The 20,000-nt window shown below is 43.9% G+C and overlaps 4 protein-coding genes across 4 annotated transcripts in view; 2 read left to right on the top strand and 2 right to left on the bottom strand.

Annotated features, from left to right (window-relative positions):
- Positions 1–2,280, top strand: part of irx5b (iroquois homeobox 5b) — a gene marked incomplete at both ends in the record, with an annotated part of 3,857 nt that extends 1,577 nt beyond the window's left edge. The window contains 2 exons of the mRNA XM_079163429.1: positions 1–148; positions 1,754–2,280. The exon at positions 1–148 is cut by the window's left edge and continues 240 nt beyond it. Coding sequence (XP_079019555.1) covers positions 1–148; positions 1,754–2,280 — 675 coding nt within the window. The remainder of the gene's footprint in view (positions 149–1,753) is intronic.
- An 8,592-nt stretch (positions 2,281–10,872) lies between these two features.
- hsd17b2 (hydroxysteroid (17-beta) dehydrogenase 2) lies at positions 10,873–14,700 on the top strand. The gene is made up of 5 exons (XM_079162929.1): positions 10,873–11,312; positions 11,461–11,673; positions 11,837–12,022; positions 12,903–13,040; positions 14,356–14,700. Exons 1-5 carry the CDS (start codon positions 11,048–11,050, stop codon positions 14,694–14,696), a joined length of 1,143 nt encoding a protein of 380 aa, XP_079019055.1. The 5' UTR covers positions 10,873–11,047; the 3' UTR covers positions 14,697–14,700.
- A 110-nt stretch (positions 14,701–14,810) lies between these two features.
- Positions 14,811–18,137, bottom strand: mphosph6 (M-phase phosphoprotein 6). Its single transcript, XM_079162930.1, has 5 exons — positions 17,976–18,137; positions 17,547–17,659; positions 15,543–15,633; positions 15,167–15,267; positions 14,811–15,093 (listed from the first exon to the last, which is right to left on the bottom strand). Exons 1-5 carry the CDS (start codon positions 18,021–18,023, stop codon positions 14,949–14,951), a joined length of 498 nt encoding a protein of 165 aa, XP_079019056.1. The 5' UTR covers positions 18,024–18,137; the 3' UTR covers positions 14,811–14,948.
- Positions 18,138–18,548: 411 nt separating this feature from the next.
- Positions 18,549–20,000, bottom strand: part of snx20 (sorting nexin 20) — a gene marked incomplete at its 5' end in the record, with an annotated part of 2,015 nt that continues 563 nt past the window's right edge. Inside the window, one exon of the mRNA XM_079163428.1 lies at positions 18,549–19,452. Coding sequence (XP_079019554.1) covers positions 18,781–19,452 — 672 coding nt within the window. The 3' untranslated portion in view covers positions 18,549–18,780. The remainder of the gene's footprint in view (positions 19,453–20,000) is intronic.

Raw genomic sequence — 20,000 nt, 5'->3', positions numbered from 1 at the left:
AGGCTGAAGAAGGAGAACAAGATGACCTGGACCCCCCGGACCCGGAGCGAGGACGAGGAGGACGAGGACAACATCGACCTGGAGAGGACCGACGAGGACGAGGAGCCCCTCAAGGCCCTGGAGGAGACCCAGACCGGGACCCAGACCGGTGAGTGGGAGCAGAGCTCTGATCAGTCAATCGATACTTCAAATCATTTAATCGTTCCATCAATAAAGAGATTTAATGGATCCGTCAAATATATAAAGATATAAAGTATTACACAATCAAATATTACATTCAAATAGAAAACAGCTGTATGACCAAGAAATACTGCAGTAAAGTACTTGATATATATATAAAAGATCTGCAGACATGGTATTGAGACAGAAATCTAAAACGAGTTTCTGTTCAAATATTATATTAAATAATAAATAAATAATTCTGTTCAAATATTAAAATCACTTTAAAAACACGTAAAAAGTCTCAAGTTTCACTAAAGTGAAGAGAAGCTGAATGTGTTGAAGAAGTACAAATACTACAAGTACAAATACTACAAGTACAAATACTACAAGTGCAAATACTACAAGTACTACAAGTACAAATACTACAAGTGCAAATACTACAAGTACTACAAGTACAAATACTACAAGTGCAAATACTACAAATGTTCTGCCTTTGCTCTGTTAGAGAACTATTGATCATAATTATTGATTCTTTTAGTCGTTTGGTTTTTAAAGAGAAACATTAAATATGTCGACGTCGTCAAAAGATAAAAATCAAAGAAACTAAAAAACATCACGTTTAAAAAAATGACTCAAAATGATTGATTATCAAATCAATTAATGAACACTTTCAATCTTAATACATATCAGGTTGAATCTTGTTGTTTGTTGAATATTTGTTGTGTTGTACAAAAATTAAACAACTATTGATGAATAAATGAATAAATGAATAAATGAATAAAGACAATAATTATCAGTAGCAGCCGTATGTGTGTAGCTGCCCGTCTACCTGCCTTTGTGGGGACCTCACGCGCATGTTTTTTGTGTGTGTGTGTGTGTGTGTGTCTGTTCCAGCCGCTGACCTGTGTGTGTGTGTGTTTAAGTGTGTGTGTATTTGTGTATATGTGTGTGTGTGTGTGTTTAAGTGTGTGTGTATTTGTGTATATGTGTGTGTGTGTGTGTTTAAGTGTGTGTGTATTTGTGTATATGTGTGTGTGTGTGTGTGTTTAAGTGTGTGTGTATTTGTGTATATGTGTGTGTGTGTGTTTAAGTGTGTGTGTATTTGTGTATTTGTGTATATGTGTTTAAGTGTGTGTTAGTGTGTGTTTATTTGTGTATACGTGTGTTTATTTGTGTATATGTGTGTGTGTGTGTGTTAGTGTGTGTTTATTTGTGTATATGTGTGTGTTTAAGTGTGTGTTTATTTGTGTACATGTGTGTGTTTAAGTGTGTGTTTATTTGTGTATATGTGTGTGTTTAAGTGTGTGTTTATTTGTGTACATGTGTGTGTTTAAGTGTGTGTTTATTTGTGTATATGTGTGTGTTTAAGTGTGTGTTTATTTGTGTATATGTGTGTGTGTGTGTGTTAGTGTGTGTTTATTTGTGTATATGTGTGTTAGTGTGTGTTTATTTGTGTATATGTGTGTGTGTGTTAGTGTGTGTTTATTTGTGTATATGTGTGTTAGTGTGTGTTTATTTGTGTATATGTGTGTGTTCCTGCCACTGACCTGTGTGTTTCTTTGTGCGTGTGTGTGTGTAGCCCGTCTACCAGCCTCTGTGGGGACCCCCTGTGTGTTGCTGTATAGAGAGGACAGCGGCAGCGACACGGACCGGAGCATCACCGATCCAGACTTTAAGGACTCGGGGGACCGGAGGCTGGCCCCCGTCCCGGGCCCCACCTCTGCAGGGACCCCTCCCCACAACGCCCCGCCGAAAAGCCCTTCGTCTAAAGAACCCGTCGACTCCTGCGGCTCCGTCTGGGGGCCAAACCCGGCCCCTAAACCCAAACTGTGGTCGCTGGCTGAGATCGCCACCTCTTCAGATAAGACTAAAGGATCTAGTGACTCATCCCGGACACCGTTCCCACACAGCCCCGCACCCCTCCCCCGACACCTCTACTACGCCTCCCCCTTCCTCTCCGGGTACACGGGCTTCGGCCCTCTGGGGCCCCTGCATGGCGGCTCTCACCTGAGCGGATTACAGCACACAATGCTGCAGAGAGACGTTAGAGTACGCAGCCAGAGCCAGCTGGACCTGCTGGACCTGCAGGAGCTGAAGAGAGGCACGACGAACGTGTAGATACTGGACTCTTTATCTACTGGGAACACTGGTGCTGCTGGACTCTTTATCTACTGGGAACACTGGTGCTGCTGGACTCTTTATCTACTGGGAACACTGGTGCTGCTGGACTCTATCTACTGGGAACACTGGTGCTGCTGGACTCTTTATCTACTGGGAACACTGGTGCTGCTGGACTCTTTATCTACTGGGAACACTGGTGCTGCTGGACTCTCCTCTGAAAACCTCCTGGATATCAAACACAAACATTCAGCTTCAGAGGGTTTTCTATGTTCATGTAATCTTTGTAGTGCGTTTCTGCACAGAACATGAAGTCTCATTAAAAGATAGTTTTATTAAGACACAACTGGATATTATAATCTCATTCACTGGAAATCAACGCTGAAGGAAAATATTTGATGAGCTCTTCCTCCTCTTCATCGTACGACATGTTTCAGCTACAGCGGTTAGCATTAGGGCTAGCATTAGGGCTAGCATTAGGGCTAGCATTAGGGTTAGCATTAGGGCTAGATGATATTTATTGCCAATTGCACAGGTACAGTACAGTACAGGTACATCGGAAATCATCTCAAAGGGTCAGCTTTATACACATATATACATATATGTGTATATATATACTATAAATATATATATGTACGTATGTATTTATATGTATATGTGTCTATATATATAAATATATATACATATAAATATATTTTTATATATATATATATATATATATATAATTAAATTTAGATATACATACATACATATATATATATATATACACACATATATACACACATACATATAAATACATATATATTCAAAAAAATGTGTTGCTTACTTGATTAATAAACCAAGAGAGAAATTTAATCTGAAACATTGATTTCTTTTTTCTTTTCTAAATTAAAAACAAACATCTTAAATTTGAAAATTATGATTTATAATTAATTTATCTTGCAGCTTTCTGTATCAGACGTCACAAAGTGCTTCACAATAAAAGACATAAAATAAGAGACGCACTTTATAAATAAGGAATAAAATAAGATTATTATTAACTGACGGAGGAGGAAGCTTCACTGAGCAGAGCTGTGGATCCGACAAACACCGACTGAAAGAGACACTTCAAATCTGATTGGAGCATTCGGACGGAGACGCATCTGTAGAAATCTGATTGGATCACATTTTAAACACAAACTCAAAATGTGGTTTAGATGTTTTTTGTTTTTTTTTGCTGTCCAGATTTTCAAAAACCTGATTTAAGGGTGCAGTCTGACCTTAGACCCTTAGAGGTCCAGGTCTACTGAGACCACATAACACTGAGCCTCGTCTGTGACTAAGATACACAACAAATCACAAAACTCACCATTCACGAAAAAAAAAAGCAAATTAACTAAGAAAGATGCACAAATCTCTTTGTTTTTTGCAGCGGATAATGATTGTTGATGATCCATATCGGCCCATAAATATCGTTTTGTTTTGTTTTGCTAAAGCTGGTCTACGAGGAACCAGACTATTTTATTGTCACCACTGTCCCAAAAAATCTATTCAAGTCTTAAATGTGTTGAAAAGTGTTATCCTTTTTACTTTGTTATATCATCTATAGTTGTTATTTGCATAAAACCCACAATTCAAATAATTTATTTTGATTGATAAACTACAATTATCACTTCATGGCTGTTCGTCTCAACCAAGTAGTCAAGTTTACATCCACGTATGTCTAAATCAGGGGTCCCCAAACATGCCGCCGTGTAAATAAATTAAGCACAAGTACTCGTCCTTCAAGCTCCCGTCTCTCTGCTCTTCTACTTCTTCTACTCTTCTACTTCTACAGGGTGCGCGCATGACAGCTCTCATCTCGTTCGCCCCCTGGTGGTTGGCTGATTCAGGAAGCGTTTGATTTGATATGTAGCAGAGCACGTATTTTAAACGTTAATATCGCAGACGATCATGCTCATTTACTCGTGGCAGCCAAAATCGTGATCGCAATTAAAATTCGATTAATTGTGCAGACTGAAAAAAAATCATAATGCGTCTCTGGTATTGTTCAGGGGGCCGGACCAAATGTGGAGGCGGGCCGCATCGCCCGCGGGCCGTAGTTTGGCGACCACTGGTCTAAATTGTCTTCATTTTATCCTTTCAAAAATGTGTTTTGTGAGGTCACAGTGACCTGATTGAGTTCATCCTTCTGTCCAGGTGGACATCGCTGAGATATCAGGGCGATGAGGACAGACAAACCAAAAACACACCGCCTCCCTCTGCGACTCATGAAAAGTCTCTTTCGTCAGTAGTTCTAGAGTGCGAACGCCTCATCGCACAACGTTAACGAGAGTCAACGCGACTTTATGTAAACGAGTGAATTAAACACTGATTTGTGGGTGAATGAAGCAACACCTTTACATTCGTTTCAGTTAAATATATTCCCTGCATGAAACCAGGATGGTTCTCTAAAGAGCTGTGAGAGTCTGAACCAGAACAGAGTCACTACCAGCTCTTTGGTGGAAAAACAATTAAATACTGTGAACATTTATTGACATGTTCAGTATCAACTCTTCTTCATTATGTCGGTATAAAACATATCAAGGTTCCTTAAAAAGGTTTTCCATCCATTCATTAACTCTAAGTTTATCTGGGCCGGGTTGTGGGGTCTGGTATCCCATCAACGAGTTCAAGCTCTTCCTGGAGAACCCTGAGGTTTTCTGAGGCCAGACCAGATCTATAATCCCTCCAGCATGTTCTGGTTCTACCCCTCAACTTCCGACTGAACTCCCTCCTCTTTACCACAACGGTCCGGTACAACTTCTTCATCGCCGCTGACCACCGAACCGAAACCTCCCAGATAGGAGCAGTGACTCACTCTAGACCTGGAGGTTCTGACCCTCATCCAGACCGCTTCACACTCATCTACAAACCATCCCCGGTGCTGCTGAAGGCCATGTTCTGAAGGAGCCAATAGAACCACATCATCTGCAAAGAGACGCATCTCTGAGGTCCTCAAACCAACATTCTCAAATCCTGTCTAAGAACTCCACAACACTGGAGGTCGTCAACACTCACTGGAAACGTGTACAAGGACCGGGTTGATCGTCTCAGGTACCCAGTATTCAGTAGTATCCCATACAGGACTCTCTGAGGGATCCAGCAGTAGGCCTTCTCCAAGTTCACAAACACATGTAGACTGGATGAGGAACCCCTCCAGACCTGCAAGGGTAAAGAGCTGGTCTACTGGTCCACGGCCAGGACAGAATCCTCATTGGTCCTCATTCGACAACCGGTGGGAGCCTCGTTTTCAGCACCCTGGAGTAAACTTTCTCTGGGAGGCTGAGCAGTGTGATACCCCGATAGTTGGAGCACACCTTAAGGCCCCCCTTTTATAAAATGGGAACCACCACCCCGGTCTGCCTGCTAACGAGCTTTTTGACCACTTCTGCCAGGCTTGTGGATGGGTCACCTCCATGGAGGAGGTTCTGGTTCAGGAGTTCTTCAAAGTGTTCTTTCCAACCCTCAACAACTTAGATGCATCACAATTATCTCATGAACGATTATGACTCGATGCAGAAAACTCAATAATCAGAATATTTAAAACTCAATTCTCAACGTTATGATCGCCTAAAACAATTCTGTGACACTGGGCTCTCTGTTCTTTACCGCTGCCCCTGAACGCAACACACGTAAAGCACGTTATCTTTTTTACGTGCTAAGCTAAATAAAGGCTAAATGCTAGCAGAGTTCTGGTGAAGGCGGCTGAGCGTCAGTAGCCGAACATGGATACGATCCGACCGGCATCTCCTGGATTAAAAGATAAGCGATGGAAGCTTTTCACTTCTTCTTCCACCCAACTAGGAACGAGTGAGGTGAACCAGGAAGTAGATTCACAATTTCTTTGACAAGGATTTGGACCATTTATCACTGTATGTATAGTTTTACCACATGTTGGTATACAGCTGGTACAAAATGCTCATCGTCTATAACAAGAGGATTAGTTGGAAGAGAAATCTATATTATTTGTTAGTGAATAACAGCAGTTTATGTCACATGACTCACAACATGATGAGTTCTGTGTTTTTACTACAGGAAACATTTGATTTATTTTACTGTTGGTTCTCTTTGCAGGGATGAAATGTTGACACATCTATTCTATTTGTTACTAATATTGAATTAATCAAAGATAATGGAAGTAAATTCATCTGTTTTTTAATTATGAATCATTACAAATATGCAGTGTTTTAAAAATAGCAGAAACAATAAATTATGTTTCGAAAAAATGTTGATGCATCAAGAGGAATCGCTTATCGTTTTATAATTGCATCGTAGATCTCTGAATCGGATCAGACCTCCAGGTTTCTCCATCGTTACCAACATGAGTGTTGAAGTCCTACAGAAGAACTATTGTCTCTTTCCAGAACGTCACCCAGAGACTCCAAGAAGGGACTCTCGTCTCATCGTTCCTTAATGAAAACTCCAACAACCTGACACCTCTCATCCTGGGCCCCTCTGGAAAAGGACCAGCTCCTCTCCAGGAGTTTGGTTCCAGAACCAGTGCTTTGAGCCCAACTGTATTTAGCTGGTACCACTTCACCTCCCTCACCAGGTCTGGTTCCTTAAGAGTCCTTAGAGGCCGTCTATGATACCAGGGGTCAACATACCTGCCTTTCCATGTAGATTTTTGGGTCGATTCATAAAGTGTCAGTGAATTGTTCTGAGTCTGGACCCTCCTCTGGGACCACTTTGTCTTGATAGACCTCTACCAGGAGCTGTTGCCCCCAATAACAGCTCCTTGGGTCACTGGGCCCCGCAAAAACCGTTAATGTTTTAATGCAATCTCTTTGTGTTGACAAGATATGGACCAATAAACCTATTAGGGGCGTGGCTTAATATCAATACACATAACTTTTCAACCATTTGTCCTAAAATCACCAAATTTTCAGCATATGTGCACATCACATCCTGTAACATACCCTGAGATTTTGTTTATATTCACCCACTAGGGGGCGCTACAGTAAGCCCGCGAAGTTGTGCTTTTTGTCACTTTTTGCATTTCTCAACCTTCGTACTTAAACGAACTCCTCCTAGAGAATTTATGCAATCAACTTCAATTTTGGTCAGGATGCTCCTAAGACCTTTGTGATGAAAAGTTATCAAAATCGACAGTTTTCATGGAAAAACCTTGACGTGGCGAGCCGGCCATTTTGCCTCATTGGGTATGAAAAAGGAAGTTGTTATAACTCCAAGGTACATTATCCAATCCGCACAAAACTTCTCATGCATGATGCTACTTCAAGCCTGAACATACTTGAATGGAAGAAATTTCAATAACTCATAGCGCTGCCTACTGGCTAAAGGAAATGTGGTAGTGGGTTGGGAAGCTCAAAAACTCATGGAACTTTGTACATGTGTCAAAGGTCATTGGAAGAAATATTATACACGATTTTTTTGGCTTTGCCGTTTTAAATTGCCTCTAAAGCGCCCCCTACAATATTTCCAAAAGAGCAGCCCCAGCGCTACATGTATGAAACTTGGTAGGCACATGTACCCTATGGAGACTTAAAGATAAGTCTCTTGGGACCATGCTCTAAACCCTACCGGAAGTCGGCCATTTTGATTTTTGGGTCATTTTTCCATAGATTTTGGCCTATTTCTAGTCGCTTTACTGTAACGAACTCCTAGGGAATTGGTCAGATCCACTTCAAATTTGGTCAGTACAATCTCAAGACTGTTGTGATTAAAAGTTATCAAAAGCTTTACGTTTGACGGAATGGCTTAGCCGTAGCAGGCGGCTACTTTACGTGATTCCCCATGAAAAAAGCTGAACTCAGCTGGACTTGTTCCAAACGGTCCCAAACTTCACATGCTTGATAACACTCATGCCCTGAGGATGTCCACAAGCTCATTTCTACTAATACTCACAGTGCCACCTGCTGGCAAAAGATAATCTGCGGTTTCTGACAAACACCATTAATATTATTATTATTATTATTGTTCTCCAGTTCATTATTGTTATGGAGAGATTTATGACCGACTGGATGCTGAGGAAACTTCTCAAATGAATTAAAATGAGTTATTCTGATGAAGACTGAAGCTGTAATAGTAACATTGAGGATGACATCAAGGGTTAATAAATCATATTACAGTACTGAAATATAATACAATGTAAAGGCTTGAAAAAGATTATTTTTTTCTCAATCAGTCAAAGTTTGTTCAGTTTTGGTGATTTCAGAGATTTCAGTTTTTGTGTCGTTTGTGTTGTTTTTTGTTCCTGTTTTTTTTATGCTTTAATGTTTTTATGTTTTTATGTATTCCATCATCCATTGTCTTCCACTTCTCTGGGATCGGGTCGGTGGCAGCAGGCTGACCCAGACTTCCCCCCCGCTACATGTTCCAGCTCATTGTGGGGGATCCCGAGGCGTTTTGTTTTATTATGTATTTAAATTGTTTTGATATATTTTCTGTTTTTGATTTATGTTATCCGTCATGTTTTTTGATGAATTTTTATGTTTTTAGATGTATTTTATATTTCTGGATGTTTTTTTTAATTTGGAAATATTGGCGGACACAGAACACTGTAAACATGTACTTTGATTAATATTTCCATTGTTTTTCAGCTTTTTGTTGACATAAACAAACAAACAAAAAATTTAATAAATAAAAAGGTCACCTCATTTCGCCATGCCAGACGTCATTATATATATATATTATATATATATATATATATATATATGTACATAAACACACACATACACTGTACGTCTGTATGCATCACTCTACAAAGTAAACACACAATCATCACATCATACAAGCACAATATGCGCACAAATCACAGGACAACAGGATTGGCCAGTAGGTAGAAACCAGAGTTATTACTTGTCCAACAGAAAGAGAGTCAAATATATATATATATATATATATATATATATATATATATATATATATATATATATATATTTTGTGTTTTGTCTCTGAGCTCTTCTCACCTGCATAAAGTGGGCGGGGCTCCGTTAAGGTGATGTCACACATCTATATGTAGATACTCTTCATCGTGGACTTCATGAACAGAGATCAGTGAAGATCACTTCTCTCTCGAAATTCAACCAAAACCCAACATGTGACACATTTCACCCCCCAGCTACTTCAGACCCCCCCCCCCATCAGCAGCTGGCTCACAGCTCCTCCACACACACCAGGGACCAGAACCAGTCTGCTGCTGTCTGACCCACTACAGTCCTCAAGCCTCCTCGCAGCACATTCTAACATTTCAACACTTTGTGATCCAAACAAAGACTCAACGAAGACTCACCACCGACACCAGGAGCCAGTGGACCCAGCAGACCCCCGTGGCTTCCTGCTGTTCACCCGTCTGTGGAGACTTTAACATGAAGTCTCATCACAAACACACTGAATGATGGTTCAGCTGCTTTCTGTCTTTATTTATCATCTCGTTTGTTAAAGATAGAAAGAGAAACATTAAATGTTGTAACGTGAAACTCGAGAACTTCAGTGATGAAAACACCACAGAGCTCATGTTTCATCCACAGCAGCTTCAGATCACTTCGCTTTGCCTGCAGCGCCCCCTAGTGTCCATCTCTGTGTGTGTGTGTGTGTGTGTCTATGTGTCTGTGTGTGTCTGTGTGTGTGTCTGTGTGTGTGTCTGTGTGTCTATGTGTGTCTGTGTGTGTCTGTGTGTGTGTCTATGTGTCTGTGTGTGTCTGTGTGTCTATGTGTGTCTGTGTGTGTGTCTATGTGTCTGTGTGTGTCTGTGTGTGTGTCTGTGTGTGTGTCTGTGTGTCTATGTGTGTCTGTGTGTGTGTGTGTGTGTGTGTCTGTGTGTCTATGTGTGTCTGTGTGTGTGTCTGTGTGTCTGTGTGTGTCTGTGTGTGTCTGTGTGTCTATGTGTGTCTGTGTGTGTGTGTGTGTGTGTGTCTGTGTGTCTATGTGTGTCTGTGTGTGTGTCTATGTGTGTCTGTGTGTGTGTCTATGTGTGTCTGTGTGTGTGTCTATGTGTGTCTGTGTGTGTGTCTATGTGTGTCTGTGTGTGTGTCTGTGTGTGTGTCTGTGTGTGTGTCTATGTGTGTCTGTGTGTGTGTCTATGTGTGTGTCTATGTGTGTGTCTGATGTAAATAAACTGAATAAACTGACTCATCTCTTGGTCAATAAGACGGCATCATGAAGCACAAAGAGACGTCTTCAAATGTCTTCTTTTGTGTCTTTGAGAGGAAGCAGAGCAACAACAGATGACTTCACTAAACTCACCGAGGAAATATCAGGTGACCTAAAGGAGGTGCTGCTCCTGCTGCTCCTGCTGCTCCTGCTGCTCCTGCTGCTCCTGCTGCTCCTGCTGCTCCTCCTGCTGCTGGAGGCCTGGCTGAAGCTGTGAGACAGATGGTGCCATTTGCTTTCAGTCATTCCTCCGGTGACCTCGCTGCTGAATAGCAAACAGCAGGAAGCTCCGTGTGTTCACGTGTTCACACTGATCCAGATCAACACACACCTGAATAAATGACTATTAGATGATGTCATAGATTATAATAACTCAACAACAGACATGAGAACACACCTCAGACACGTGTGACTTTAGACTTTAGACTTTAGACTTCATGAATAAAAGGAACCGAATCCAGAGAACACAAAGAGAAACTGAGATCGTTCTCGTCAGCGATCAGAGGGGGAGGAGGAGGAACCGGTTTGACAACACATACCTGTGTGCAGGTGGATTAGCTGGAGCCTGACTTCACCTGTGACACACAAGAGAGACGACAGCTGAGAGACTCAACACGCCGACAGTCAGAAGATGGACATCACTTCCTGTTTCTGTGTCGGAGCTGCAGCTGTGTTCTTCTTCACCGTGCTGTGGAAGCTTAAAGAGGGCTGTGGAACCTGGTTCTGGACCATCTGGGCCCTGGTCTGGGTCTTGGTCTGGGCTCTGGTCGGGTCCTCTCTGTACCTCTCTGGTCCTCCGGTGGTCTGTGGACTGGTCGTCCTCGGCTACAGCTTGTTCCTGATGCGTGAGAGCGAGAAGCGAGTCGAGCTGCAGAGCAGAGCGGTGCTGATCACAGGTGAGGCAGACGCACGGACGCACGCACACCTGCACGCACGCACACGCGCACGTACACCTGCACGCACGCACACCTACACGCACGCACACACGCACACACACCTGCACGCACAGTGTTTCAGGTTTCATTGCGTTCTTGTCCTCTGGAGGTTGTGATTCGGGGTTCGGTCTGGCTCTGGCGGTGCGGCTCAGCGAGTCGGGGCTGAAGGTGTTCGCTGGCGTGCTGGACGAGGACGGAGCCGGAGCTCAGCAGCTCAGAGGACGAGGATCTGAAAAGCTTCAGGTGCTGCAGCTCGACGTCACCGACGACAACCAGATAGAGACGGCTCACAGGTACATCAGCACTCAGGTGGCCGACACAGGTAAGACCACTGAACGCACCGCCAGGTAGACCTGAGACACATCCATGAAACTCCAGAGTTCAAACTGAAGACAAGAATGAATCATGTTTTTTTGACCTCATGACATTATTGTGAATGAACTCAGTGGGACTTGGACCGTTCTGTTTGTCTGGTGTCCCTGCAGGTCTGTGGGGTTTGGTGAACAACGCAGGAGTCTTTCATTGTCCCGTGGACGCAGAGCTGCAGCCAATCACAGCGTTCAGAAGCTGCATGGACGTGAACTTCCTGTCTGCAGTAAAGATGTGTCAGGTGTTCCTCCCTCTGCTGAGGAGGTCCAGAGGACGCATCGTCAACGTGTCCAGCATGGCAGGTACGTCTGACTGACTGCTGTGGTGGACTAACGGTGGACTAACAGGTGTACTAACAGGTGTACTAACAGTGTACTAACAGGTGTACTAACAGGTGTACTAACAGGTGTACTAACAGGTGTACTAACAGGTGTACTAACAGTGTACTAACAGGTGTACTAACAGTGTACTAACAGGTGTACTAACAGGTGTACTAACAGGTGTACTAACAGTGTACTAACAGGTGTACTAACAGGTGTACTAACAGTGTACTAACAGTGTACTAACAGGTGTACTAACAGGTGTACTAACAGGTGTACTAACAGTGTACTAACAGGTGTACTAACAGGTGTACTAAAAGGTGTACTAACAGGTGTACTAACAGTGTACTAACAGGTGTACTAACAGGTGTACTAACAGGTGTACTAACAGTGTACTAACAGGTGTACTAACAGTGTACTAACAGTGTACTAACAGTGTACTAACAGGTGTACTAACAGTGTACTAACAGTGTACTAACAGGTGTACTAACAGGTGTACTAACACTGTACTAACAGTGTACTAACAGGTGTACTAACAGTGTACTAACAGGTGTACTAACAGGTGTACTAAAAGGTGTACTAACAGGTGTACTAACAATGTACTAACAGGTGTACTAACAGTGTACTAACAGGTGTACTAACAGTGTACTAACAGGTGTACTAACAGGTGTACTAACAGTGTACTAACAGGTGTACTAACAGGTGTACTAACAGGTGTACTAACAGGTGTACTAACAGTGTACTAACAGGTGTACTAACAGGTGTACTAACAGTGTACTAACAGGTGTACTAACAGTGTACTAACAGTGTACTAACAGGTGCATTAACAGTGCATTAACAGTGCATTACACGCTTCCTACAGCCGAGGTGCCGATGCCCCGGTTATCTGCTTACGGAGCCTCGAAGGCGGCGCTGAGCGTCTTCTCTAAAGTGATGAGGCTGGAGTTATCCGAGTGGGGCGTCAACGTGGCTCTGATCCAACCTGCAGGCTTCAGAACAAGTAGGTCTGATGCTTTAAAGATCACATTCACATGTTAAATGATGTGTTTTTAACACATTGAAGAGGGGAACTACAGATCCAACCGTTCAGGTGAAAAACTCAAATCAACAAAAATCCAACTTCTGTGGTTGAAAGCAGAGAAAGCAGCCGACGTTGTGATGCGACTTCCTGTGGATCTAAACACAGTAACGCAGCTCAGACCTTCTGTTCCGCTGAGTTTCATGTCTGAATTCTTTTACTACTAAATAAAGAAGGACGTTATATTACAGACGTGTTGATGTATTTATTGGTCTCAGTCTCTTGTTTGCTGTTCATTTGAGTGGTTATTCTAGAGTTTATCATTTGATTGGTTATTCTAGAGTTTATCATTTGATTGGTTATTCTAGAGTTTATCATTTGAGTGGTTATTCTAGAGTTTATCATTTGAGTGGTTATTCTAGAGTTTATTATTTGAGTGGTTATTCTAGAGTTTATTATTTGAGTGGTTATTCTAGAGTTTATCATTTGAGTGGTTATTCTAGAGTTTATCATTTGAGTGGTTATTCTAGAGTTTATCATTTGAGTGGTTATTCTAGAGTTTATCATTTGAGTGGTTATTCTAGAGTTTATCATTTGAGTGGTTATTCTAGAGTTTATTATTTGAGTGGTTATTCTAGAGTTTATTATTTGATTGGTTATTCTAGAGCTTATTATTTGAGTGGTTATTCTAGAGTTTATCATTTGAGTGGTTATTCTAGAGTTTATCATTTGAGTGGTTATTCTAGAGTTTATTATTTGAGTGGTTATTCTAGAGTTTATTATTTGAGTGGTTATTCTAGAGTTTATTATTTGAGTGGTTATTCTAGAGTTTATTATTTGAGTGGTTATTCTAGAGTTTATTATTTGAGTGGTTATTCTAGAGTTTATTATTTGAGTGGTTATTCTAGAGTTTATTATTTGAGTGGTTATTCTAGAGTTTATCATTTGAGTGGTTATTCTAGAGTTTATTATTTGAGTGGTTATTCTAGAGTTTATTATTTGAGTGGTTATTCTAGAGTTTATTATTTGAGTGGTTATTCTAGAGTTTATTATTTGAGTGGTTATTCTAGAGTTTATTATTTGAGTGGTTATTCTAGAGTTTATTATTTGAGTGGTTATTCTAGAGTTTATTATTTGAGTGGTTATTCTAGAGTTTATTATTTGAGTGGTTATTCTAGAGCTTATTATTTGAGTGGTTATTCTAGAGTTTATTATTTGTTAATGTTGGGAGTAAAACGTTGTCGTTACGTCTGTGAGGAGACTCGTGTTTTGAAGGATCTTCTACGTTTGTCCTCAGAGATCTTCGGGACCAGCGATGACGTCGCTCGCTACAGCGCTCAGCTCCTCTCGGCTGTTTCCTGCGATGCCAGAGAGGATTATGGGGATGCGTACATCTCCTCCCTCCCCAGCGGTCTGTCCAGGATGTCCCGGGAGTCCTCGGAGGACGTGTCTCCCGTGGTGGACGCCATGTGTCACGCTCTGCTGTCGGTCCGTCCTAAACCCGTGTACGAGCCCGGGAGGATGGGCCGGCTGCTGCCGCTGCTCCACCGCTGCGCTCCGACCGCCGTGTTCGATGCCGTCATCGCCGCCATCACTAAACACGGCGACCGCAGGCCGGCGGGACTCAGCAGGAGCTGAGGCTCATGGGAAAAATACAAAGTTCAGACTGATCTTCTACCGTCAGACTTGAAGCTTCTTTTATGTGGCACTGTCTCTTTAAGAGCGGTTTAAAGCAGTCACATGACGCATGAACACAGTGAGCTGTTTAATGATCAGAGACTTCTCCTCTTTAAAACAGATGTTTAACATCCAACCAGCTGCAAACACAACTTCCTGTTTCTGCACATACAAAAATAAAAAATGATGCTGAGTCAGTAAAAACAGAGCGTTTCAGTCCTGAGGCTTCAGAAAGACTCGCTTGTTGGTTTCCACCACGTTGTGGTTCACGTCGTCTTCTTCTTCTTCTTCTTCTGTCGCCGCTCTCTGTCGCTTCGTAGAAAACTTCTTCTTCATGCTCCTCACTAAACTCTCGTACCTGCAGAAGAAGAAACCAGAGTTCAGCCGGTTCACAGTGAACTTCTGTCAGAGCAGGAAGCAGACGCTGGTACCTGAGAGCCATCTCCTCATCGGTGACGTCCGTCTGCATCCGGCTGGGCTCTTCCTCTTCTTTCTCCTCTTCCTCTTTTGGATTCATCAACAGCATCAGTCTCTGAGACCAAAACCACACACAGCACTTTAACTCAGCAGTAGAGTAGAACACAGACCATCATTCATGTCGAATGAAGCTCCGCCTCCTCAAACAGTCTGTCCCTGAGATTTACCGCGGTCCCTGAACTCAGCACGTGGTGAGTTCAGGGACCAGAGACTAAATGTGTTCATGTTGCTAAGAGAGAAGAAAGCAGTTCAATATTAAAACACACACATCCTGCTGTCCCTGAACACAACACGAGGCCTTCAGGGAGAGGAGGAGGAGGAGGAACAAACCTCGACTTCTGGGTTAAAACCTTTGAAGGAGAAGCGACCGTACTTGAGCTCCTCACAGGGAACGAAGCTCTTCTCCTCGATGATGAAGTTCCTGAGAGGAAGAAGAGATGATGTCACTAATATTCAAACAGCTGATTTAACTCACAGCTCAGCTCTTCATCTGCAGAACGTTTAAACATCAGCAGACACACAAGAGATCCACCGAGCCTCCTGACAGCCAACACCTCCTACACCTCCTACACCTCCAACACCTCCTACACCTCCTACACCTCCAACACCTCCTACATCCTCCTACACCTCCTACATCCTCCTACACCTCCTACACCTCCTACACCTCCTACACCTCCTACATCCTCCTACACCTCCTACATCCTCCTACACCTCCTACACCTCCTACACCTCCAACACCTCCTACACCTCCAACACCTCCTACACCTCCTACACCTCCAACACCTCCTACACCTCCTACACCTCCAACACCTCCTACATCCTCCTACACCTCCTACATCCTCCTACACCTCCTACACCTCCTACACCTCCTACACCTCCTACATCCTCCTACACCTCCTACATCCTCCTACACCTCCTACACCTCCTACACCTCCAACACCTCCTACACCCTCCTACACCTCCTACACCTCCTACACCTCCTACATCCTCCTACACCTCCAACACCTCCTACACCTCCAACACCCTCCTACACCTCCTACATCCTCCTACACCTCCTACATCCTCCTACACCTCCTACATCCTCCAACACCTCCTACACCTCCTACATCTCCTACATCCTCCTACACCTCCTACACCTCCAACACCTCCTACACCTCCTACATCCTCCTACACCTCCTACATCCTCCTACATCCTCCTACACCTCCTACATCCTCCTACACCTCCTACACCTCCAACACCTCCTACACCTCCTACACCTCCTACATCCTCCTACACCTCCTACATCCTCCTACACCTCCTACACCTCCTACATCCTCCTACACCTCCTACACCTCCTACACCTCCTACATCCTCCAACACCTCCTACATCCTCCTACACCTCCTACACCTCCTACACCTCCTACACCTCCTACATCCTCCTACACCTCCTACATCCTCCTACACCTCCTACACCTCCTACACCCTCCAACACCTCCTACATCCTCCTACACCTCCTACACCTCCTACACCTCCTACATCCTCCTACACCTCCTACATCCTCCTACACCTCCTACACCTCCTACATCCTCCTACACCTCCTACATCCTCCTACACCCTCCTACATCCTCCTACATCCTCCTACATCCTCCTACACCTCCTACACCTCCTACATCCTCCTACACCTCCTACACCTCCTACATCCTCCAACACCTCCTACATCCTCCTACACCTCCTACACCTCCTACATCCTCCTACACCTCCTACACCTCCTACATCCTCCTACATCCTCCTACACCTCCTACATCTCCTACACCTCCTACACCTCCTACATCCTCCAACACCTCCTACATCCTCCTACACCTCCTACACCTCCTACATCCTCCTACACCTCCTACATCCTCCAACACCTCCTACATCCTCCTACACCTCCTACACCTCCTACACCTCCTACATCCTCCTACACCTCCTACATCCTCCTACATCTCCTACACCTCCAACACCTCCTACACCTCCTACATCCTCCTACACCTCCTACATCCTCCTACATCCTCCTACACCTCCTACACCTCCTACACCTCCTACATCCTACATCCTCCTACATCCTCCTACACCTCCTACACCTCCTACACCTCCTACATCCTCCAACACCTCCTACATCCTCCTACACCTCCTACACCTCCTACATCCTCCAACACCTCCTACATAAGATTAAAGTTGTGTCTGGTGGATTATATTTATCCTTAAATGACCCTCTGTGTCCACTAAAGGTCTTTAAGTAAAGACACTGTGTGTGTGTGTGTGTGTGTGTGTGTGTGTGTGTGTGTGTGTGTGTGTGTGTGTGTGTGTGTTCGTACTCCCTCGTCTTCAGCTCAGGTAGGTCCAGGTACCAGTGCTCATCACTGATGATCCTCTTCTCCTCTTCCTCCAGCTGCTTCTTCGTCTCCTCGTCCAGACCTCTCTGCATGAACTGAACACAACAGGCTGAAGGTCTAATACGTGTGTGTGTGTGTGTGTGTGTGTGTGTGTGTGTGTGTGTGTGTGTGTGTGTGGTGGTTTAAACACGTGTCCTCATATCTACTGAACCTCTCAGCCTTCTTCACTTAAACATGAACACAGTGAGTGTTTACTTTGAGACGTTTAAAATCCGTTTAGTGGATTAATTACATGAACATGTCTAAAGTCAACGTTTACAAACAGCAGCTCGACTTTTATTCCTGAACGTCCAGAGCTACAGCTAGCTAAACACGGCTAGTAGCTTCGTTAGCTTCGTTAGCTTCCCTCACCTTCATGCGCAGAAGGTTTTTGGAGAGTTTCACGTTGTCGTCCGCCATCTTTACTCAGTTTCACTCCGCTTCACGACAACAAACTAAACTAAACTAAACTAGAGGAGTACGAGACACGAGACGGTCTGGAGATAAACGCACGCGCAGCGGCTCCGCGCAGCTGCTGCTAAACTCAGACAGAAGAAGTCGATCCCAGAGCGGCTGAGGTTAGAGAGCAGTCCGGCTTCAATATAAAGCTATAGGATGACGTCAATCTTTATGGTTTTATTTATCTTTATTGTGCGTTCAGCCTGCAGCTTAATAAATTAGTTATATTATTAATAAGAGTTACATAAACACACACATGCCCACATGTACACTCATTAACATCTGTGAACACTAAAACATATTTAAACATTTTATACAACTCATCAACAATCTCATGAATTATTTTAATTTCTCAAAGGCATCAAAAAGTGATGATGTTTCAGGTCACGTGGGTGTAAAAGTACATTGAGTACTTTGATTTAAACTTGTGTTCTACTGTATTACTACTACAGTAGTATTATATCTACTATAGTATTTCATGTTTGATTAGTAGCTTCTAGAAGAACTCGTGGACCACTAACTCCTCCAGAGACTCAGGTGAACTCCTGGACCACTAACTCCTCCAGAGACTCAGGTGAACTCGTGGACCACTAACTCCTCCAGAGACTCAGGTGAACTCGTGGACCACTAACTCCTCCAGAGACTCAGGTGAACTCGTGGACCACTAACTCCTCCAGAGACTCAGGTGAACTCCTGGACCACTAACTCCTCCAGAGACTCAGGTGAACTCCTGGACCACTAACTCCTTCAGAGAGCGGGAGGACACCTCCCCTCTCTCGGTGTCCCTGAGGACGGTCAGTTCCTCCTGTAACTGAGCCACAGGACGTCCCAGCTGGTACCCTAAGTCCACCAGCAGGTCCAGCAGTGAGGCTCGGTAGCGTTTCAGTCCGTAGCGCCTTGTTGGCGGAAGAGCTCTCTGAGCTGCAGCAAACGCCTGTTCTGGTTCCTCCAGGTCCCGGTAGCAGACCGCGAGGGCAGACAGGGTGGGTACGATCAGGGTGGGGTTCTGCCACAGTAGCAGCTTCTCCTGAACCTCCAGAATGGTCTGCAGCTGGTCCACAGCGAGCTGGAACTGTCCGCCTCGCAGCAAACCGTGTGCTCGTTTCTGCTCCGGCTCGGTGAAGAACTCGGGGAAACGAGGCGAGTGTCGAACGCAGCGCACGTCGTAAAGCTTAGCCAGGTAGTCCTGGAGGCCGAGGCGTCGCTCCGAGATCAGCTCGGGGCTGAAGTTCCCACTCAGGAGTTTTCGGGGGAGAACCACGTCCTCCAGCTCCTCGTTGAACTCCTCTAGGAGTTTGTGGTGGAAGCGAGAGAAGTCGCTGTAGCGGCGCTCCACGGATGAACGGCGGGAATCGAAGCTGCCGGAGCGCATCACCACGACCTCGTACACCTGGAGACAAACAGGAAGCAGGAAGTCAAACGTCAGAGCGATGACTCACCGACTATGTTCACGTGTACACAAATATATAACATATTCAGTCTGAGCCATGTTAGCTGTTTCCCTCTGTCTCCAGTCTTTATGCTAAGCTAAGATAGCTATGTTTCTGTCTCCAGTCTTTATGCTAAGCTAAGCCACTCAGCTGCTGTACAGACATGAGAGCTATATCAATATGAACACGAGACTCTCTTAGTAGAAGATGTACCTGCATTTAAAGACACAGTACAGACTTTATTATTCCTCTGGTTATAGTGACGTTAATATAAAACATGTTGTATTGATCCACAGGATGCTGCTGTTCTGTGACGCATTTTATGATCTTTATTTGAAAGTTGTACACTACAAAGAACAAATAAAGATTACAGGTGAACAGAGCTGCAGGTGCACTTGACAACTGTCACACAGGTGTACCTTACGGGTGTACCTTACGGTTGTCACACAGGTGTACCTGACACTTGTCATACAGGTGTACCTGACACCTGACATCCAGGTGTGACGTC

This window comes from Pholis gunnellus (genome assembly GCF_910591455.1).
Source record: "Pholis gunnellus genome assembly, chromosome: 7".
In the NCBI taxonomy this organism is placed as follows: Eukaryota; Metazoa; Chordata; class Actinopteri; order Perciformes; family Pholidae; genus Pholis; species Pholis gunnellus.
The sequence above is the reverse complement of the archived record's forward strand: the minus strand, read 5'-3'. Positions and strand labels throughout refer to the sequence as shown.